Here is a 22,420-nt window from a genome sequence, read left to right on the forward strand (position 1 = left end):
GAACAGAACTGACTGATATGTATAATTGATTATCTTTGCTGTATAGAAGTACAAAATTGGAAAACATCTATATTCCAATTAGAACTTTTAATAAAGATTTCTTTATATAATCTAAAAATTGTCATAATTTGAATCAACCATTAATAATGTAGTGGGAAAAGTGCTAAGATTTTATGTCAATGTATTTTAAAATTCCATGAGGTAATAGAATATAATAAGTATTTTAATATGTTAGAATTGGGGGGGATACACTAAAGATGTTTAGTATGAGATCATATAAGGAAAAGAGAAACTTTCAAGTCAACCTGAGATGTGCATTGTTTCATTTTCACCAGGTTTTGCTTTCTGCAGTGAAAAATTACTTGAATTTGAAATTTATTCAGAAGGTCCTATGTGTCCCTCCCAGTGGATAGGAAATTATGAATCAGAGAACAAAAACCCGTCCCCAGTATTCCTAGAAGTTTGGCAGTTTGTCTACGACTTCACTCACACGTTTCTGTCTAGAGGTAGAAGGAAACTTTAAAAGGACTGTCATATGGTTACTCAGAAAGGAGCAGAGTTTTCCTAGGGTCCCCAGAAATGGAAGAGCAACGAATGAATGCAGTTTGTCACAAGCCAAGAGGAGAGTTTTAGGTCATACTGTGATGGAGAAAAGTAATCACGAGATAAATTTATGAATGCTTTTAGAGAGAGAATGGGGCAGGTGATACATTTCTATCACAGTAGTAGACTCAAACCCAGGTTTTTGAAAACCATTTCTATTGAAGAAAATCTTCCAAAACCATGTGACAAAAGATTAGTTCCTCCCTGCTCCTCGGACCTCTCATCTGAGTCATCATCTCCATCCATTCATACCCACGTGGGTAAATGGCTGTTGTCTCCATTCTCCTCATATTCCTGAGATCCTTCAATTGCTCCAGAAAGAAGACCAGGTCCAGCGTAGACACAAGCCCTATTTATCAGAGAAAGAAATATTTGTGTTGTTAGAGATTCATCAGTATCGAATCCAATATATATTCAGGTGAGACAAGAACGCATTTTGTTCTAGAAAATGATTTCCTTAAATACTTTATTCAAAGCAGCTATACAATACTAACACACACCTAACATCAGATCCTGAGATTATGGTCAAGTAGTACTAAGGTGAAAGTAAGTAGTGTCAATGTGAAATTGAGAGGGTGCAACTATTTAATACCACAGAACTTACACAATTACCACGAACCTAGAAGGAAGGACGTAGAATACATCAAGGAAGAAAAACATCACCAGCATAACGAATCATCATGAAGCCTTTCTTTCTAAACTGACAAATACCCATTTTCCCCTAGAAAGCAGAGATCTGAAACAACTGTGGGAAGCAGAACATTTCAGAAGACATTCTTGATATGACGGAACTAAAACCCAGTGGGTAGATAAGGGATTCTGGAAGGCAGTTATCCTCACCCAAGGAGGCCAGGTTCCCGTACTTCTCTAACATCACGTCCCTGTACAATTCCCGCTGACCGAGGTCCAGGCATTCCCACTCCTCTTGAGTCAAGTCTATGGCCACATCCTGGAACGTCAGCCGTCCCTGAAATACAAAGTACAGATGCCATGTGGCCGTGGGAAGACTTCACAATGTGACCCAAGATGAAAACGGCAAGTTCAGAGAACTGGTCGTGATTTAGTGGCTTGGCTGGTATTACAAAATATACTTTTTACACAGTACTCCTTTCTATCCAATTTCTAATGTGGAGAAAAAAGGATGAGTTATGATCTACAAGCCATTAGGGAGACTAGTCTCATCTGAAAGAGCAATTATAAAATAATCAGGGCAACATTAACATATTTATTCTTCAGTGTTCTACTCGTGTGAGATAAGACAAATTGTTTATCAAAGAAACAGGAATTTTTTTTTTTTCAAGTGTATTCTGAGCCAAGAGTTCTGATGTGGGGCCAAAGTGCCACATTTTTAGAAAGGTTATTTGAGTTAGTAATGTTGAAAATTCTGCTCGATGAATGACGATTTTTGAACCACAATGAAATAGAACAGTAAGGTAATAATTCATACATAAGTTGGAACTCTAATTGTTTTACAGATTTTAACAGGTCTAATAGGATAGTAACCTTTCTTGTGGTCTCGTCTCCTGTTGGAAAAGAATTTCCAGACATGAGACAAAATGAGAGGGACATAAAGATTATTAGAATGGGGGACGTTGTTAGAACAGTTGGCCAGCTCAAGGGAGAATGGATGTTGAACAGGGGTCCTTAGTCCACTTTCATAGGCAGGATACAAGGAGTGGGACAGGGGTCTTGCAGATCATTTGCTGACTGGATGAGGCACCTATACTGGGTGGGGGAAGAGTAAGAAAAATACTTTCTCCTTATGGGGTAGGAGGGGAGACCATTTAAACTGCTGAGGAGGACCTGAAATCCATCAACAGTTACAACATGGGAGAGGGAAAGATGCTAATGGGTCTAGTTTTTCCATTCCTACATTCCAAGACCCTCCTTGGTTTTATCTAGTCTTTTGTCCCTGGGTCACCACATACCTCCCTCTCTTTATTTTTAGGGCCAATTCTTTGGCCCTTGTTGATAGCCTGCTCATGTCCAACTATCTACCCATTTCCCTTCTCACACATTTGGGAATCCAGTTTCAGGGAAAATGGAGCAATGACTGCTCTGGCTTCTTCAGGCTGAGCAGGGGCGCCATGGGGCTCTGGGTTCCCTTTGCCTACTCTGTCAGGGAGCATTTATAGAGAGAGATGAGAGTCCATTGAATGATAAGGTGAATTGCTTCAGCATTGTTTAGGTGTTGGTCAGGGAATATTCTTGCACGACCACTTGGAAATTTGTGGTCTTTTAGAAGAAACAAACTTTACAAGAAAGTTAAAGGTACATGGCCCAAAGATTAGGGGCTAGCCAGGAAAACCAGAACCGGACATCGGTTCGTGATGTTAGTGTTTCTCTAGGTACAAGAAGCAGCAAGAATTTGGGCTCATAAAATCTTTACATGAAAACATCTGACCTTTGGAGGCAGTTCTAGGTTTTTCCCAGAGCACAAGGTTCCTTGTTTCTGATCTCTACTCTGAACTCCTTTCAGGGGGTGTAGAAAGTCAGGAGCTTGCAGTGGTCATGATGTCATCTTTGTAGAGACAGCTGGCAGAGTCCAGTCAGCAGGGTCTCTTCATAGCCACATATTTAACCATGCTTTGGGGGCATTTCTTGTCCATTGTGTCCAACGGCACTGGCAAGACTCATTCCCAGGTCTAGGGAAAGTTCCATTGATAGGCCACTCAATGTGCTGCTTCTAGAGCAGGCCTTGTGAGTAGCAAAAGTCTCTGGACCATACCTGTCTTACAGCTTCTAGGTCCCGGAAAATATTCCCTCTTGTTGCTTCTTCCCATATCTAGAGTTACATGATTACAATCATTGATAGCATATGGAGCTACATATCAACATTTTATCACAGGCTCAGTCACACATTTAGTAACCTAAGAAACAATCTTCTGAAGCAAGCGACATAGGAAATAATACAGCTATGCTATGCTACGCTAAGTCACTTCAGTCGTGTCCGACTCTGTGTGACCCCATAAATGGCAGCCCACCAGGCTCCCCCGTCCCTGGGATTCTCCAGGCAAGAACACTGGAGTGGGTTGCCATTTCCTTCTCCAATGCATGAAAGTGAAAACTGAAAGTGAAGTCGCTCAGTCGTGTCCGACTCTTAGCGACCCCATGGACTGCAGCCTACTAGGCTCCTCCGTCCACGGGATTAGCTAGCAGTTATTAGTCAGGTTGTAAGTAAAAATGATAAGTCAAGCACTTTCATTAAGTAGAGCTCAGGATACCACAGGTCATCTGACTTCATTTGTTAAATGGCTATAGCCAGGTGTTAATCTCCTGGTTGTATATCATGGAGCATCTAATCTTTATCTGAAGATTGCTTCCTGACATTACCTTTAGAAACAAACTTAGAGTGTCCTTTTTAATAACTTCATTAAATCTTTTAGAAAGATAACATAAGAATGAACTATCTCAGAAGTGAGGCTTAGTAAACACTACACTTTAATTAACAAAACTAGAAACTTAGTTTAACAATGAACAAAACTTAATATACAGTGAAACAATTTTTTCATTTTGAGGGCATTAACCCTGTAGCCTGGGAAGGCTTTAACCCATCATATAGAAATGAGGTTTGTCAGGGAGCCGGGAAAAGCCAGGCAGCCATGTTGGATTTCCCATAGCCCTGAGTCTTTGATTTACAGCTACGGTTCACCCATTTTTTAATTCCCCGATTTAGGAGCAGACTATGGCCATGTTTTAAGGATATCAGGATGGCAAAAGTCTAACCATGAGGGGTTATTTTTGTAGAAGAAGAATGAGCTTTGTCTACATGTACCATAATCTTCAGATCAGATCAGATCAGATCAGTCGCTCAGTCGTGTCCGACTCTTTGCGACCCCATGAATCGCAGCACGCCAGGCCTCCCTGGGCATCACCAACTCCCGGAGTTCACTCAGACTCACGTCCATCGAGTCAGTGATGCCATCCAGCCATCTCATCCTCTGTCGTCCCTTTCTCCTCCTGCCCCCAATCCCTCCCAGCATCAGAGTCTTTTCCAATGAGTCAACTCTTCGCATGAGGTGGCCAAAGTACTGCAGTTTCAGCTGTAGCATCATTCCTTCCAAAGAAATCCCAGGGCTGATCTCCCTCAGAATGGACTGGTTGGATCTCCTTGCAGTCCAAGGGACTCTCAAGAGTCTTCTCCAGCAACGCAGTTCAAAAGCATCAATTCTTCAGCGCTCAGCCTTCTTCACAGTCCAACTCTCACATCCGTACATGACCACAGGACCATAATCTTAAGTAATGCTTATTTACTTTACCAATGTAACAAAAGGTTTTTAAAATGAATATAAATCACTTAAAGGCAAAGAAACTCATAAGCTCATATTGAAAGCTGCATTCTAAGAAAACTTTGTTCTATTAACATAGAGATTAGACTAAATTCCAGCCTGGTACCAGCTTCAGTTCAGTTCAGTCGCTCAGTCGTGTCTGACTGTTTGTGACCCCATGAATTGCAGCACGCCAGGCCTCCCTGTCCATCACCAACTCCCGGAGTTTACTCAAACTCATGTCCATCGAGTCAGTGATGCCATCCTGCCATCTAACCTATGTCGTCCCCTTCTCCTCCTGCCCCCAATCCCTCCCAGCATCAGAGTCTTTCCCAATGAGTCAACTCTTCGCATGAGGTGCCCAAAGTATTGGAGTGTCAGCTTTAGCATCAGTCCTTCCAAGGAACACCCAGGACTGATCTCCTTTAGAATGGACTGGTTGGTATCTCTAATTTTCTTGAAGAGATCTTTAGTCTTTCTCATTCTATTGTTTTCCTCTATTTCTTTGCATTGATTACTGAGGAAGGCTTTCTTATCTCTCCAGGCTATTCTTTGGAACTCTGCATTCAAATGGACACATCTTTCCTTTTCTCCTTTGCTTTTGGCTTCTTTTCTTTTCATAGCTACTTGTAAGGCCTCCTCAGACAGCCATTTGTCTTTTGCATCAGATAGCAAACAAAATTTGTTTGTCGGTTAATCTCAGAAAAATCCTTTCCATAAATCTTGAAATAGCAGTATTCTTACAAAGGCATCAGAGTGAAACCATAGAAGTCATGTTTAAATCTGATTGAACTGCAATTGACAATGTAGCCTGGTCACTGCTGTGACTTGTAACACTGTAACAGGATAAGTACAATTCTAGTTGACCACATTTTACTAGCGCGTATCAGATCTATATATGACTTCCACATCATTCTAGGATATCTATATTAGTAACATCAACCATATAGCACAATCTGAGAAGATTTATCACCCCTTCAACCATACTTCCCATGTAATTTAACATGTCCAATGAACCCAGGTAGTTTAATAGCTCCCTGGGATGTCTCACGGGCCCTCTGAAGCACTCCAAAGTCAGCTAGAAGTCAAGTCATTTAGGAAGTTTTGTGGACAAATATCAAAGGGGGTTATAACACTCAGTCAGATAAAATCATATAGATCACTGGGAAACAATATATTCACTTAGCCCAAAACAAAGAAGATTTCAAAGGTAAACCTAGAACAGATCACTTCAGAGATAAAGAAACTTAAAACCCATTATCAAAGGCAGCTCAACATCACAAGAAAACATGTATTTATGCACAAAACTCTTCCCTTGGTGTTCACTTTCCATAAAACCTTATCACTTTCTGTACCCATTACTTTGTTCTCCCATGATGAAAGAGCCACCTCAAAGTCAGACCTACTTCCTTTTCTCTTCATAAAATGTAATTTCTTTCCTCATACCTTCTTTACTGAAAATACACATGCTACTTTCCTTAAGCAGCCTAGAACTTAAGCATTCTGTGGATTGGTGAACATAAATACCAGTGATAATTTCTAAAAAAAATATTCTAGAGAACATCTCAGGATGGCATCAAGCATTAGTCATGAATAGTCCAACATCTCTACTTTCTCTGTAAGAGGAAGTTAGTCCTCAGTAATGAATGTTTCAGAATCTTATTTTACTTGGAAATGACCTAGCTATTCCATAAACTTCCATCACTTAGTTTGGCACAGCCCTAGAAAGTCAGGTTACAGAGATCTAGAGAATGTTTTAGAGAGATATTTCTAAAGTATAATTATTCTTAAAAGAGTTTCTTTGAAAGATCATATCTCTTTTACATTTTCTTTGAAGTTTTGTTTTCCCTTTCCTAGAGGTACTTTCCTGGTTGAGAAACTTGGAACAGATATAAAAATATAACAATATGTAGGTAATAATAAAGCTAGGCACAATGAAATTACTGTGCTTAATGACTCTTAGACATATCTACATTAGATTAGCAAACAAACATTAATGCTAGATATTTAATATTTCCCAGTTCACGTGAATCTGAAATTCACTTAGGTAAATTTCTCTTGGAGTTAGAATTGTCTGATCTGTAAGCACTTACCTTCCTTTGAGTGAAGTGAGTGAAGTCGCTCAGTCATGTCCGACTCTTTGCGACCCCGTGAACTGTAGCCCACCAGGCTCCTCCGTCCATGGGATTCTCCAGGCAAGAATACTGGAGTGGGTTGCCATTTCTTCTCCAGGGGATGTTCCCGACCCAGGGATCGAACCCAAGTCGCCCGCATTGCGGGCAGATGCTTTAACCTCTGAGCCACCAGGGAAGCCCTTTAGGCCAATTAAATTAGAACTCATTTAGAACTCAGCAATATTATTTAAAAAAAAAAAAAATGCACACTGAGACATACATAAATCCAGACAGACAGACAGAGATTTCATAGTTTCCTGCTTAAGATTTAAAACATCTCTTTGACCCTTTTTTGTTTGCTTGTTTCTTTGTTTGGCTTGAAGTTCTGATTTGCCCAAGGCTGACTCAGGTCTCAGGCAAAGTGGGCAGTGACATTCAAGGACATGGAAAAGGTTAATTACAAGCTTTTCCCTAGGCAGGCCTTTAAACAAGCTGCTGCTGCTGCTGCTAAGTCGCTTCCGTCGTGTCCAACTCGGTGCGACCCCATAGATGGTAGCCCACCGGGCTCCCCCATCCCTGGGAATCTCCAGGCAAGAATACTGGAGTGGGTTGCCATTTCCTTCTCCAACCTAGTTGTTAACAAGCTAGTTGTTTTAAAATGCATATGCAAAAGGAACCGGTTTTGCAGTTTCCAAGGGAAAGAAACTTTCATTTTAACCAGTTTTCTCCAGAGTCTAAAGAATATCAGGGCCATCCTCTGTCAAAAAGTTATCTTCCCTTTCTGTAGTCTTAGTTTTATAGCTAAAATATAGACCAAATAATGCTCAAATTGACTCTGATATCAGGGGCATTTCAGCTGATAAAAATTTTGGACCATCCCTGTGGTGGGAAGTGAGGTCTTTGTCCCATCAGAAGAATCTGAAGGGTTAAGGGAATTTGCAGGACTGGGGGAAGCTTGATCCTTGGCAGCCCTGAGAAACAGGAGTACTCAGAAGGGAATTCTTTAGGATGTACAGGAGTGGGGGAAGCTTGGTTCCCTCTCCACCTGAGAGATAAGCTTCCTTAGAAAGGGATTCTTTAGAATATTAGGACCGTTTTGGATCCTTCAGGCTTTTGAATATAGAAGAAAGACCTGGGCAAAAGGGAACCTCAGAATCCTTTCCTAGAGATCATGTGGATATAAAAGTTCGCATACAGTTCATCTAGGAAATCTGATGGAGAGAGCAGAGAGGAACAGGAGACAGGGAGGTAACAGAACGTAAGGAAATTCTGAGTCCTTTTCCTTCTTTTGGAAAAACCTAGTGTGCCACTCAGAGGCCATTTTTGGGGGGTCCCCCGTTTGTATTGGAGCCAGGCCTTTCGGAGGGTCAAAAGTATCCAGTTTCTGAGAATGTAGCCAAGGGTTGAGTATGAGAGAGCCTCCTGGGATGTAACAGAACCCACTCATAGCCTATCCACCACAGAATGGGAGTACTGAGAGTCACTGGCTGACAGAAAGGCGTCCGTTTTCCCCCAGTGGTCTCTCCGTGCGACTGAGGGCACAGAATGGCCGAGTGGCCCAACAGTCACATCCAACAGTGAGAGGAGACCTCTGAGAACCATGCAGCTAAGCCACCAGGTGACACGGGCAGAGAAAGACAGAGATTCCTGGGAGCAACCAGGTGACTCACCATTTGGTGATTCCCTCAAACGTGGAAGGCACTCTTGGGATGGTTCAAAGGCAACACCCAGGCTTCTGTAAATCAATCCAAACCAAAATGGAAAGAAGAGAAAGTGACAGGGAAGAAGGCTGAGGCATCCGCCGAACAATATATCCGGGAGGCGGTGGCCTGGGAACAATGGTCTGTTTTGCTTCAACCTTTATGAGCCCAACATGGTGGACGGAAGTTGTCTTGCTGCGGGTGGATGCCTTTGTGGCCTGATCCATTCTGTGTGCCCCCATCCTCACATGGGAGTCTTTCTGTGGCAGGAGCCCTAATGGCTTTTACGCATCTGATCGGTGCCCACAGAATATTGGTTGGCATAGTCCTCACTTGCAAAAAAGACAAAGGAGAGACCCTCACCCATTCAAGTGGCAGCTACTTTGGGCGCAGTGAGCAGTGGGGCTTTTGGAACACACCAGAGGGTAACCCTCACCAGCGTAACTCAGTTGCCACCAAGCAGTTGCCCGTTGGAAGAGGGTCCCTGTGAGAAAGGAGAAGTGAGGAGCGGGGACAAGAGACTCCAAGTCCCTGAACAAGGCACCAAAAATATCATGGTCTGGGTGCTGGTTGGAAAAGAATTTCCAGACATGAGACAATACAGGTCTGGTTTTTCAGTTTCTGCATTCTAAGACCCTCCTTGGTTTTATCTGCTCTTCACACGTTGGGTAACCACAACCTTGGCAGAAAGAAGCATTTTATCTATTTAGTATATACTCTGTATCTTTCTGATTGTTTTTATCAGAGTCTTGAAAGTGCAAGAGAAATAACTAAAAATCAGTAATGTTGCTCTTGTACTTTTTGGCACATATTTTAACAAATAGCCATTAAATAGCAGAGCTTAAACGTTACTTCAGTTTATGTCCTTTAGACTTTAATAAAATAGACAGATTCACAGAGACAACTCTAAGAAAAGTTGACAGAAGTTTCTGTAACTGTAAACAATACTAAAGACAAGAAGAGTTTTAGTCATTCAGTCATGTCCCATTCTTAGTGACCCCATGGACTCTAACTTGCCAGATTCCGCTGTCCAAGAAATTCCCAAGCAGGAATACTGGAACGGGTAGTCATTCCCTTCCCCAGAAGTTCTTCAGAAAAACAAAGCAAAAAGAAAAGAAGAAGAAGAAAAAATTGATCAAGTCATGTTAATATCTTCATACACAGAGTTCAGTTCAGTTGCTCAGTCGTATTCCATTCTTTGCGACCCCATGGCCCACAGCACGCCAGGCCTCCTGGTCCATCACCAACTCCCGGAGCCTACTCAAACTCATCTCCACGGAGTACAGACATACACTCAAATGGGGCTATATGCTCATTAGGGGGAAGAGAGAGACATTTTCATGTCACTAAACTCAGGTAATTTTGAATGTAGTAAAAAGTACATAGTGTTAGAGGATGATATTCTTTATTTGCACTGAGCTGTATTTTAAATTTTAATACAGTTGAGCATAGATTAGGACTAATAAGATTCTTGTAAACATTTTGGAAAATACAAAGCTGTGATGAGACTCTGTGATGTGAGCATGGAGTGTACTGGAAAAGATCAGACCTGGGCTTGGGATGAAAACCACCACTCCCCAAACCCAGAATCTCTGCTAAACACACACGAGTGTTCATTTTCCAAAGCAGAAAGAAAGTAAGAAGACAGGAAGTTACTTCATTAATTGTGATAGTTTAGGCGCATCCCTCATTTTTCTTTCCAAGACACTTGTTCAAGTCAAGTGGAAAAAAACAAATTCACAGCATGGGAATCTCACAGAAACACTTAAACCAGTGAACATGAGTCATGGGGTAGAAGTACAGGGAGGTGGTAAAAAGACTGTGTCTGTGATTTGAGCCTGGAGTGTTCTGGAAACATCACACCTGGGCTTGACTGATCATTTCGTCTACCTGAAAAACCCACTATCTATAATCAACACAATGAGTGTTCATTCTCAGAAGCAAAGAGAAACCAAGAAGATGGGGAGTTTCTCCATTAACTATGAGCATTTCCACACATTCCTTATTCCTTTTTTCCACAACCTTGTTTAAAGAGAGAGAGAAGTATGAACTTCATAGTCTCATGATGTCAGAGTGACGTCTCCAGAACCAGTGGACATCAGATGTCACGGTGTAAATGAATCACATGAAATGCACAATCACTGCCTGGGCATTCTGGAATTAACAATGAAATTATAACTTGAATTTAACATTTAAAAATCTCAATTTTATGCAAATTTCATTTCACATATACTTCCCCTGTTTAGTATCCTAATAATGCATTTAAGTAGTAAGACTCAGCAATGCAAAAGACAGCATCTCCTAGTTTTATTTCTGAAAATTTTCTGAAAAACTCTGTTCCTCTGAGTTGAGTCACTGGGCTTCCCAGCTGGCTCAGTGGTAAAGAATCTGCCTGCCAATGCTGGAGATGCAGTTTCAGTCTCGGGGTGGAGAGAATCCCTGGGATGAGGAAATGGGAATCCAATGCAAAATTCTTGCCTGGAAAATCCCATGGACAGAAGAGAGTTGGTTCTTTGTATAATGGCACTCTCAAACTCTGTTTTAAATATCTATATTGCACCCAGGTGCTAAGTCATCACTGCATTTCGCAACATCCCTAAAATCCCAACACCAAACCACATCCCAGTGGGAGTGAGGATAGGAGTGACTCCCCATGCTGATCTCTCACAAAAAGAATAGTTTCAACAGTTGAAAGTCCCTGATTCACGTTGAGAATTCATTATGCTCCACAGAAAGCGAGGATGCAGACAATGGAGCAAAGGCTCTGGGACAGAAGGAAGTCTAAAGGGCTGGTCTTCACTATGATAAGAAGAAATGGGAAGAAATAAGATGATGAGATGCCCGGGAAGAAAAACTAGGAGCAGAAAGCTAAAGGCTTGCAGATTCTCATTTGGGCATTTCAGGAGGAAAAGCAGATGCAGCCCCAGACCCAGGACAGGATATTTACCTGAGAAATTGCCATTTCCTCCTCTTCTTCCTCCTGCTCTGTCTTCTCTGGGGATATTACGCTGCAAACGCACTTCTGAAGTTTCAGAAAATACCGTTGAGGGCATCACAATAGCTCTTTAACCTACAACCAATGCTCCTACAGACAGAAGGGCCTTGAAAAGCTGAGAAGACTGACCTCTCCTGTCCTCTGTCTCAGGAGAGATTCAGGAACAATCAATTCCTACCTGGAGACCAGCCTGTGAACTTATTTCTTGATTGTTCTCTCCCCATAGAGAGCTCCTAACATTCTCCTCACACAGATGATGTGAGCTGACTGCATTTCCCTGTCCAAATCCAGCTAGACCAACCTGTTGCCTCTCCGTGGAGAAAGCCAGGGCTCAGCTCTCACAGATGGATCACGAGGCACTTCCTTAACCAGGGCCTCTGCTTAGAATGCCCTGGAGCACTTCTTAGACACCACAGTGATGCTCCCACAGGACCAACCTAGAACTCTGTTGGGAGGGCATCAGTGAGGTCAGTTCCTGACACTGGTCATGTGATCCTGATGGAAAACCAGATGGAAACTACTTCGGTAAAGATTCTTTCTGAACCATTTCAATGAATACAAATCCCTGGTGGTCAGGTCCCCACTCCAAGTAGTTATCAATCTGCAGGTCTACAGTGTGGCCGTTAATGGAGTCATCAGCAAATCCCACTTTTTTCTGATGTTTCTTCTCCCAAACCAACGTTCAGGAGTCCTGAACTCAAAGCCTCACACTCACCACACCTAAGACCTCTCTGTAGGGGAGGATTTCGGGCAGGGATTTCTGAGAGAGGGCAAAGCTAGAATCAGGCAGAGAGAACGCCAGTTCTTGCAGTTTAGCCTGTAGAAGTTACGCTGGGTGAGGTGCTCTGGGATCCCTAGGGTGTGTGTGAATTAACCCATTTAAACCAATACAACAAATCCGGTGAGCACTGTGAGGGTGTCATTGAAGGGGGGCTTGTAAAGTAGACCCTGGAGTTCAGCAAGACTGTTGATCTCAAGGAAGCTGGTCATCTAGACCAGGTGCTCACAGGACTGGCTTTTGTGAGTTCAAGAAACCGCAGGCTGCCTGCTGCCCAGACAGATGCTGAGGCAGCAACAGCATGGACCAGTTTATGGAAATTGTCAACAATATTCATTTTTTGATATAAGGATATGAGATTTGTGACTTTTACAGCTTACCAGACAAAGCCTAGGAAGCACTTAGGAAGCGTGGTATACACTAATTCCACACCTCTTCCAGGAAGACTTTCTAATACGTTTCCAGGTTATCACAGAACCTGTCTTCATTTCAACATTGTCAAGTAATAATCATGACTTGTGTGTTGATATTATAAAGATACATCAATATTGCAGTGAACTCTCATTGTGTTTTTCTTACAAATCAAGGATATTACTATTGAAACTTTAGAACCAACTTCTATCTTACTTTAATACATGGAAAGATTAAATGATCACTTACATCATGGCAACTTCCAGATATTTCACATCAGTGCCAAACACCTCCATTTAGATGGTCACTGTCCATTTTACATTATGGTATCCTTCATCTTCTAATGGAGGATAGATAGAAATGGTTGCAACACAATATAAAAAGGCTAATCTTTAACAAACCATAAAAAAACTACGTTTTCCAACACAGTAGAAAGCTTAGTATGGATGGAGTGTTCAATTACATTCATGTAAAAGAATCTAAAATCACGTCATTCTAAACAAGCATACAGATAGGAATCCACTCCAGTACTATTGCCTGGAAAATCCCATAGACACAGGAGCCTGGTAGGCTACAGTCTATGGGGTTGCAAAGTTGGACACAACTGAGCGACTTTACTTTTGCTTTCATACATACATTGCTAAGAATTGTAACTTTCTAACCACCAACCTTCATCTCACGATTCATGCTAATATGTCCATTTTCTATGTGTTTTAACTATGGAGTACTCCCTACAGTCATTGTACTTCAGAGAAACTTTTGAAAACAAGATTGATGAAATGCCTTCTATTATGCAATCTCTGATATTTATTTCCATTTAACTTTTGATTAAATACTTTTCTACATATTGGTTACGTCATTTCCATTGGTTTTTTTTTTTTTTTTTTCTATAAACTCTTGTGTTTTCTGGTGCATGTTTAGGGCAAACCTCTTCCATCACTTGTTCCATTACTAGAATTTCGCTCCAGTGTGTGTTCTCAGATGTTTAGTGAGATAAGCACTCTGACTACAGGCTTTGCCACATTCAGTACATTCATAAGGTCGCTCTCCAGTATGCATTCGCCGATGTTGAGTAAGAGCAGAGTTGTAACCAAAGACTTCGCCATATTCAGTACATTTATATGGTCTCTCTCCAGTATGCATGCGCCGATGCTCAGTAAGATTATAACGCGTAATAAAGGCCTTGAGACATTCTGTCCATTTATAACGTCTATCCCCGGTATGAATTGGGTGATGTTGAAAAAGGGCTGAACTCCTAATAAAGGCTTTGCCACATTCTTTACATTTGTATGGTTTTTCACCAAATGGATTCGATGATGTCGAGTAAGAATTGAGCAATGATGAAAAGCTTTGTTACATTCTTTACCTATATCAGGCTTCTCTCCAGTATGGATTTGCTGATGAGAGGTTAGATCTGAGTAACAGATAAAGGCTTTGCTCATTCTGTACATTTATAAGGTTTCACTCCAGTATGAATTTGCAAATGTTGAGTAAGATGTGAGTTGTAAGTCAAGGCTTTGCCACATTCTGAATATTTATAAGATTTCTCTCCAGAGTGAATTCGCTGATGTCCAGGAAGAAATAAGGAATGACAAAGGCTTTGTTACATTCTTTACATATATAAGGTTTCTCTCCAGTATGAATTCGCTGATGTTGAATAAGGTCTGAGTTGCAAGTAAAGGCTATGCTACATTCTGTACATGTATAAGGTGTCTCTCCAGCATGAATTCACTGATGTTGAATAAGGCCTGAGTTGTAAGTAAAGGCTTTGCTACATTCTGTACATTTATAAGGTTTCTCTCCAGCATGAATTCGCTGATGTTTAATAAGGTTTGACTGGTAAGTAAAGGCTTTGCCATATTCTGTACATTTATATGGTTTCTCCCTAGTGTGAATTCGCTGATGTTGAGTAAGAAATGAGGAACGATGAAAGGCTTTGTTACATTCTTTACATATATAAGGTTTCTCTGCAGTATGAATTCGCTGATGTTGAATAAGGCTTGAGTTGCAAGTAAAAGCTTTGCTACATTCTGTACATTTATAAGGTTTCTCTCCAGTATGAATTCCCCAATGTTGAATAAGGCATGAGTTGTAAGCAAAGGCTTTGCTACATTCTGTACATTTATAAGGTTTCTCTCCAGTATGAATTTGCCGATGTTTAATAAGGCTTGAGTTGTAAGTAAAGGCTTTGCCACATACTGTACATTTATAAGGTTTCTCTCCAGTGTGAATTCTCTGATGTGGAGTAAGAAATGAGGAATGATGAAAGGCTTTGTGACATTCTTTACATATATAAGGTTTCTCTCCAGTATGATTTCGCCAATGTTGAATAGGAAGTGAGTTGTAAGTAAAGGCTTTGCTATATTCTGTACATTTATAAGGTTTCTCTCCAGTATGAATTTGCCGATGTTTAATAAGAACTGAGTTGTAAGCAAAGGCTTTGCTACATCCTGTACATTTATAAGGTTTCTCTCCAGCATAAATTTGCTGATGTTGAAAAAGGTGTGAGTTGTAAGTAAAGGCTTTGCTACATTCTGTACATTTATAAGGTTTCTCTCCATCATGAATTCACTGACGTTGAATGAGGCTTGAGTTTTAGTAAAGGCTTTGCTACATTCTGTACATTTATAAGGTTTCTATCGAGCATGAATTCTCTGATGTTGAATAAGGTTTGACTTGTAAGTACAGGCTTTGCCACATTCTGTACATTCATACGGTTTCTGTCCAGTGTGAATTTGCTGATGTTGAGTAAGAAATGAGGAACGATGAAAGGCTTTGTTACATTCTTTACATATATAAGGTTTCTCTCCAGTATGAATTCGCTGATGTTCAATACGGTCTGAATTATAAGTAAAGGCTTTGCTACATGCTGTACATTTATAAGGTTTCTCTCCAGTATGAGTTCGCCGATGTTGAATAAGGCATGAGTTGTAAGCAAAGGCTTTGCTACATTCTGTACATTTATAAGGTTTCTCTCCAGTATGAGTTCGCCGATGTTGAATAAGGCATGAGTTGTAAGCAAAGGCTTTGCTACATTCTGTACATTTATAAGGTTTCTCTCCAGTATGAATTCGCTGATGTTCAGAAAGAAATGAGGAACGACGAAAGGCTTTGTTACATTCTTTACATATATAAGGTTTCTCTCCAGTATGAATTCGCTGATGTTCAATAAGGTCTGAGTTGCAAGTAAAGGCTTTGCTACATTCTGTACATTTATAAGGCTTCTCTCCAGTATGAATTCGCCGATGTTGAATAAGAAGTGAGTTGTAAGTAAAGGCTTTGCTACATTCTGTACATTTATAAGGTTTCTCTCCAGCATGAATTTGCTGATGTTTAATAAGGCCTGAGTTGTAAGTAAAGGCTTTGCCACATACTGTGCATTTATAAGGTTTCTCTCCAGTGTGAATTCTCTGATGTTGAGTAAGAAATGAGGAACGACGAAAGGCTTTGTTACATTCTTTGCATATATAAGGTTTCTCTCCAGTATGAATTCGCTGATGTTCAATAAGGTCTGAGTTGCAAGTAAAGGCTTTGCTACATTCTGTACATTTATAAGGTTTCTCTCCAGTATGAATTCGCCGATGTTGAATAAGAAGTGAGTTGTAAGTAAAGGCTTTGTTACATTCTGTACATTTATAAGGTTTCTCTCCAGCATGAATTTGCTGATGTTTAATAAGGCTTGAGTTGTAAGTAAAGGCTTTGCCACATACTGTACATTTATAAGGTTTCTCTCCAGCGTGAATTCTCTGATGTTGAGTAAGAAATGAGGAACGACGAAAGGCTTTGTTACATTCTTTACATATATAAGGTTTCTCTCCAGCATGAATTCGCTGATGTTGAGTAAGAAGTGAGTGACAGTTAAATGCTCTGCAACATTCTGTACATTTGAAAGGTTTCCTTCCTGTATGAATTCTCCTATGTCTACTTAGATTGGATGACTTACTAAATATTTTCTCACCTATCTTACACTTGTTTTCTTTCTGTGGATTCTGAACAGCATCCTGTTGAGTAAGTTCTGAACAGTGATTAGAAACCTTACCATATTCACTACAAGTCCTGTCTCCAGTACAAGTACTCTTATCTAGAGAAAAACCTGACATTTGATCAAAGGTATTTCTACTATTATTAGTTTTTGAATCCTTGTTTGAAGATTCAGGTCCCTGATGTTTCTTAAGGTTTGAGTCTCCTTCAAATGTATACCTAGTTTCATTGCCGGAATATCTTCTCAGTCCGCCATAAATACTCTTGTAATTATTGGAGCTGGGGCTCTTACTTAAGGTCTGACTCATTTTATTATACATGGAAAGCTGTTGTGTATTAACCATACCACAATATGTATTGAACAATGATGGTTGGATTGCATCTCTTCCATTATCATCAACATTATACATCTTGGAATGGATAGAAGATATCTGTTGGGGGAAGAACTGTCTTTCATTTACCCTGGTATATTCCCAATCCGTCATTAAATTTAAGTTTTTGAGGTGAAATATTTGATACATTCCTAGGTTTACTTTTCGGAATACATCTTCCAATGCTGGATTCTTTGGCATCAAATCCTGGGTGTCCTGTGGAGACATAGCTGAAAGATACCAAATAACAAGTAATTTTACCTGCTATTCCTAGTGAATATCTTTAAAGATTTACAGAAAATTGATGACCATAGCTAGTTTAAAAATACAATGGAGATGGAAGGATCAAGATGCCAGAGGCTTAGGCAGACGTGGAGCTCATCTCTCTCTCCACGAATGAATGAGAAATGGGAACAATTCTCACAGAGCCCAGCTGAACACTAGCGGAGGCCCTTGGAAATCTGAAAGGAAAAGAAAGATTCCTGCTCTGTAGGGTAGGACAAAAGAAAGAAGAAGGAAAAAGAAGAGGAGAGGAAGTGGGTTGGGGCCTGCAACCCTGCAGGGAGATGAAAGTGAGGAGATGTCTCCATATTCAAGGAATCCCCTCACTGGGGGAGCTCAATTTGGACAGAAGAGCCTCATTCTCTGTGGGAAGAGAACATGGCAAACAGTGCGTGGCAGCAGGACAGAGTGAGACCTGCACACAGGGTTCTGACCCCAGCCCTGCCCACCCAGCCTTAGCGGCATGTCCAGCAATGCAGACAAGGGCTGGGTGCTGAAATGTGGGGTTTGGAGAGCAGACCCAGGCAGAGGACTGCGGTGTGCTGTGAGGAGACATACTGAGGGGACGGGAGAGAGGGAGGAGGTCTATAAACAGGATGCTTGTGGAGGAAGCGTGAATCACTACAGAGAAAGTGTCATTGCTGAGTGATGCCCAGAGAATGAGCCAGCTGCATCCTTTGTCCCTTATCCCTGCCCCTGCTATCCAAGGACTATGAAGAACTCTACACAGCCTGGGATCATTTGAGCCCCCAGCCATGGCCTCCCCCATCGACCTCCTCCCCAATCAGCAGAATCCGGAGCTCTGGGGCAGCCTCAGGAGAAGACACCTGTGAGTTGGCCACATGCACAGATGGAGCAGAAAGCACAGGTGAATGCCAGCAATAAAGAAGAAAAGCTGAAAACTCTCCTTGCAGCAACACAAGCCACGGTATTATACCCATGACCAGCTTTGTAACCTCAGCCCCTACAGAGCATCTGAACCAACAACCAAGGGCTCTCTCATTCACGGCAGGTATAGCTTTAGTAGCTGTAGACTTTGTGGGCTCCTATCCAAGGGGGCTGGGCCAGGACAGAGCCTGAGCTTCTCCATAGCACTACAGCGGGTCCAGCTCCATGCTGAATGCAATCACAGAACCTGACTTCACTGAATCTATGCTGGTGACCTTGTGAAAACAACAGCTGAGAGACACCAGGGCCATGTGCCATCATGCCCATGGTTAAGGTGGGGACAAGAGCAGTGCTAGCACCTCATAACATGAGAGCTTGCAGAACGCATGAGAGAGGACACCAGAGCACACCCTGAGGGGAACATTCCTAGAGGAGTAATATTCAGTGACTTCTCTCCCAGTGGGTGTGCCCCAATCCCACCTGCCTGGCACCACAGATCAGAATCACAGCAAAGACTCAGATCTGGGAGCTCTATTCCACCATGCAGGGAGCAGACACCACCAGAGGGCACTAACAACCACAGAACAAGGGGGAAACAGCCCTGAATATCCAGGGCAGGCTCTGGTCACAGTTAACAGCAATCAGAGCACAGATCAAGAGAGGACAAGGGCACAAACCTCTGGACCAACCTCACCCACCAAGGTGCAGCTATCAGAAGGAAGATTAACTAGGTGGCTGCATGCTTCAAAACAAAGACCACATACAGAACGCAGGACAACATGAGATGGCAAAGAAATACGATATAGGGGAAGAAACAAGATAAAACCCTCCAAAGACCACTGAATTAAGAGGTGATAGGCAATCTAATGATTACTTCTTGCTTTTAGTCATCTTAAGTGGAGACACTAAACACTTTCACAAATCCTAGGTGCCTAGTAATTCTTAAATCCACTTCTTGCCACACATGTTTCTGAGAATGTTCTATTAGCTGTTTCAATCTAAGAAGCATAAATGATAGTGACAGAGAACTAGTCAGAAACTGAGGACACATAAGACAGTGTCCAAGGAAGCTGAATACAAATAAGATAAACTTAATAAAGTACTAGTTTTAAGAAATTAAATAAGAGAGACTTTAAAACTATGATTGAAAGAGGGAACTCTACTCATTGCTCTGTGGAGACCTAAATGGGAAGGAATCAATAGGACGGTAAAGACTAGAGATCTCTTTTAAGAATATTTCATGCAAACATGGGCTCGATAAAGGACAGAAACAGGATGGACCTAAAAGAAGAAGATATTAAGAGAAGTTGGCAAGAATATATGGAAGAACTATACAAAAAAGATCTTAATGACCGAGATAACCACGATGGTGTGGTCCCTCACCTAGTAACAGACATCCTGGCATCCAAAGTAAAGTCGGCCTTAGAAGGCATGAGGACCAACAAACCTAGTGCAGGTGATGGAACTCCAGCTGACCTATTTCAAGTCCTAAAAGATGATAATGCTAAAGTTCTGCACTCGATAAGCCAGCAAATTTGGAAAACTCAGCAGTGGCCTCAGGACGGAAAAAGGTCAGTTTTCATTCCAATCACAAAGAAAAGCAATGCCAAAGAACGCTCAAACTACTACACAATTTCCCTCATTTCCAACAATAGCAAAGGCTCCAAATTCTCCAAGCCAGGCTTTAACAGTACGTAAACCGACAGCTTCCAGATGTTCAAGCTGGACTTAGAAACGGCAGAGGAACCAGAGATCAAATTGCCAACATGCCTGGGATCATATAAAAAGCGAGAGATTTCTGGAGAAACGACGACATCTGCTTTATTGACTATATCACAGCCTTTGATTGTGTGGACAAGAAACTGTGAAAAATTCTTAAAGAGATGGGAACACCAGACTACCTTACCTGCCTCCTGAGAAATCTCTATGCATGTCAACAAGCAACAGTGAGAACTGGACATGTGACAACGGACTGATTCCAAATTGGGAAAGGAGTACGTCAAGGCTGTACATTGTCAGCCTGCTCATTTAATGTATATGCACGGTACATATTGGGACATACTGGGATGGATGAAGCACAAATTGGAATCATGATTTCAGGGAGAAATATCCATAATCTCAGATACACAGATGACACCACCCTTAGAGCAGAAAGCCAAAAGGAACTGAGGAGTCTCTTAATGAAACTGAAAGAAGAGCCTGAAAAAGCTGGCTTCAAACTCAATCTTCAAAAAACAAAGATCATGGCACCGGTCAGATCGTTTCATGGCAAATAGTGGGAGAAACAGTGGAAACAGTGAGAAACTTTATTTTTGGGGGGTTCCAACATCACTGCAGATGGTGACTACCGCCATGAAAGTAAAAGATCCTTGCTCCTTGGAAGAAAAGCTATGACCAACCTAGGCAGCAAATTAAAAGCCAGAAACACTACTTTGCTGACAAAGGTCCATCCAGTCAAAGCTATGGTTTTTCCAGTAGTCATTTACGGATGTGAGAGTTGGACCATGAAGAAAGCTGACTGCTGAAGAACTGATGCCTTTGAATTGTGGTATTGGAGAAGACTCTTGAGAGTCCCTTGGACTGCAAGAAGATCACACCACTCCATTCTAAAGGAAATCAGTCCTCAATATTCATTGGAAGGACATAGTGAAGCCAAAGTTCTGATACTCTGGCCACCTGATATGAAGAACTGACCCACTGAGAAAGACCCTGATGCTGGGAAAGATTGAAGATGAGAGGAGAAGTGGACGACAGAGGGTGAGATGGTTGCATCGCATCACTGACTCGATGGACATGAGTTTGAGAAGGCTCTGGGAGTTAGTGATGGGCAGGGAAGCCTGGCCTGCTGCAGACCATGGATCGCAGACTCAGAACTGAACTGACTGATATGTATAATTGATGCTCTTTGCTGTATAGGAGTACAAAATTGGAAAACAGCTATATTCCAACTAGAACTTTTAATAAAGATTTCTTTATATAATCTAAAAATTGTCATAGTTTGAATCAACCATTAATAATGTAGTGGAAAATGTGCTAAGATTTTATGTCCATTTATTTTAAAATTCTATGAGGTAATAAAACACAATAAAGTATTTTAGCACATTAGAATTGGGGCAAATACACTAAAGATATTTAGTATGAGATCATATAAGGTAAAGAGAAACTTTCAAGTCAACCTGAGATGTGCATTGTTTCATTTTCACCAGGTTTTGCTTTCTGCAGTGAAAAATTACTTGAATTTGAAATTTACTTAGAAGGTCCTCTGGGTCGCTCCCAGTAGATAGGAAGTTATAAATCAGAGAACAAAAACCCGTCCCTAGTATTCCTGGAAATTTGGTAGTTTGTCTACCACTCCACTCACACATTTCTGTCTAGAGATAGAAGGAAACTTTAAAAGGACTGTCATACAGTTACTCAGAAATGGGCAGAGTTTTCCTAGGGCCCCCAAGAAATCGAAGAGCAATGAATGAATGCAGTTTGTCAGAAGCCAAGAGGAGACTTTTAGGTCACACTGTGATGGAGAAAAGTAATCACTGGAGATAAATTCATGAAGATTTCAGAAAGAGAGAATGGGGCAGGTGATACATTGCTATCACAGTAGCAGAACAAACCCAGGTTTTCAAAAACCATTTCCATTGAAGCAAATCTCCCAACATCACGTGATGAAGGATGAGTTCCTTGCTGCTCCTTGGACCTCTCATCTGAGTCATCATCTCCAGCCATTCATACCTACCTGGGTAAATGGCTGTTGCCTCCATTCTCCTCATATTCCTGGGATCCTTCAATAGCTCCAGAAAGGTGACCAGGTCCACCTTAGAGAGAAGCCCTGGTGATCAGAGAAAGGAGTATTTGTGTTGTTAGATTCATCAGTATCGAATCCAATATGTATTCAGGTGAGACGAAAATGCATTTTCTTCTAGAAAACGATTTCCTGAAATACTTTATTCAAAGCTGCTATACAATACTAACACACACCTAACAATCAGGTCCTGAGATTCTGGTCAAGTAGTACTAAGGCAAAAGTAAGTA

At 41.4% G+C, this 22,420-nt stretch overlaps 2 protein-coding genes and 1 long non-coding RNA gene across 4 annotated transcripts; all 3 read right to left on the reverse strand.

Moving 5' to 3' along the window:
• On the reverse strand, nt 1-8,718 carry LOC129631395 (uncharacterized). 2 transcript variants are annotated; one of them, XR_008704022.1, is made up of 4 exons: nt 8,656-8,718; nt 6,965-7,185; nt 1,444-1,570; nt 1-952 (listed from the first exon to the last, which is right to left on the reverse strand). It is a non-coding gene; the product is annotated as an uncharacterized LOC129631395 (long non-coding RNA). The 2 variants fall into 2 exon arrangements; XR_008704021.1 differs by lacking the exon at nt 8,656-8,718 and having other exon boundaries at nt 6,965-7,431.
• Nucleotides 8,719-13,762: 5,044 nt separating this feature from the next.
• On the reverse strand, nt 13,763-15,434 carry LOC129630723 (zinc finger protein 883-like; the record flags this gene model as incomplete). The annotated part of the gene is made up of 1 exon (XM_055551220.1): nt 13,763-15,434. A coding segment is annotated over one exon (837 nt), but the record flags the coding sequence as incomplete, so codon positions are not given.
• LOC129631146 (zinc finger protein 883-like) lies at nt 15,371-22,212 on the reverse strand. Its single transcript, XM_055551961.1, has 2 exons — nt 22,125-22,212; nt 15,371-17,451 (listed from the first exon to the last, which is right to left on the reverse strand). Exons 1-2 carry the CDS (start codon nt 22,156-22,158, stop codon nt 15,506-15,508), a joined length of 1,980 nt encoding a protein of 659 aa, XP_055407936.1. The 5' UTR covers nt 22,159-22,212; the 3' UTR covers nt 15,371-15,505.
• Nucleotides 22,213-22,420: the final 208 nt, after the last annotated feature.

This window comes from Bubalus kerabau, chromosome 17 (genome assembly GCF_029407905.1).
Source record: "Bubalus kerabau isolate K-KA32 ecotype Philippines breed swamp buffalo chromosome 17, PCC_UOA_SB_1v2, whole genome shotgun sequence".
NCBI lineage: Eukaryota > Metazoa > Chordata > Mammalia > Artiodactyla > Bovidae > Bubalus > Bubalus kerabau.

Excerpts from the sequence above, each read along its gene's own strand:
- LOC129631146 (XM_055551961.1), bottom strand. The coding sequence starts at position 22,158 with ATGAGGAGAATGGAGGCAACAGCCATTTACCCAG. Across the intron at positions 17,452-22,124 it reads GGCAACAGCCATTTACCCAG|CTATGTCTCCACAGGACACC; the intron begins GTAGGTATGAAT and ends GGTATCTTTCAG.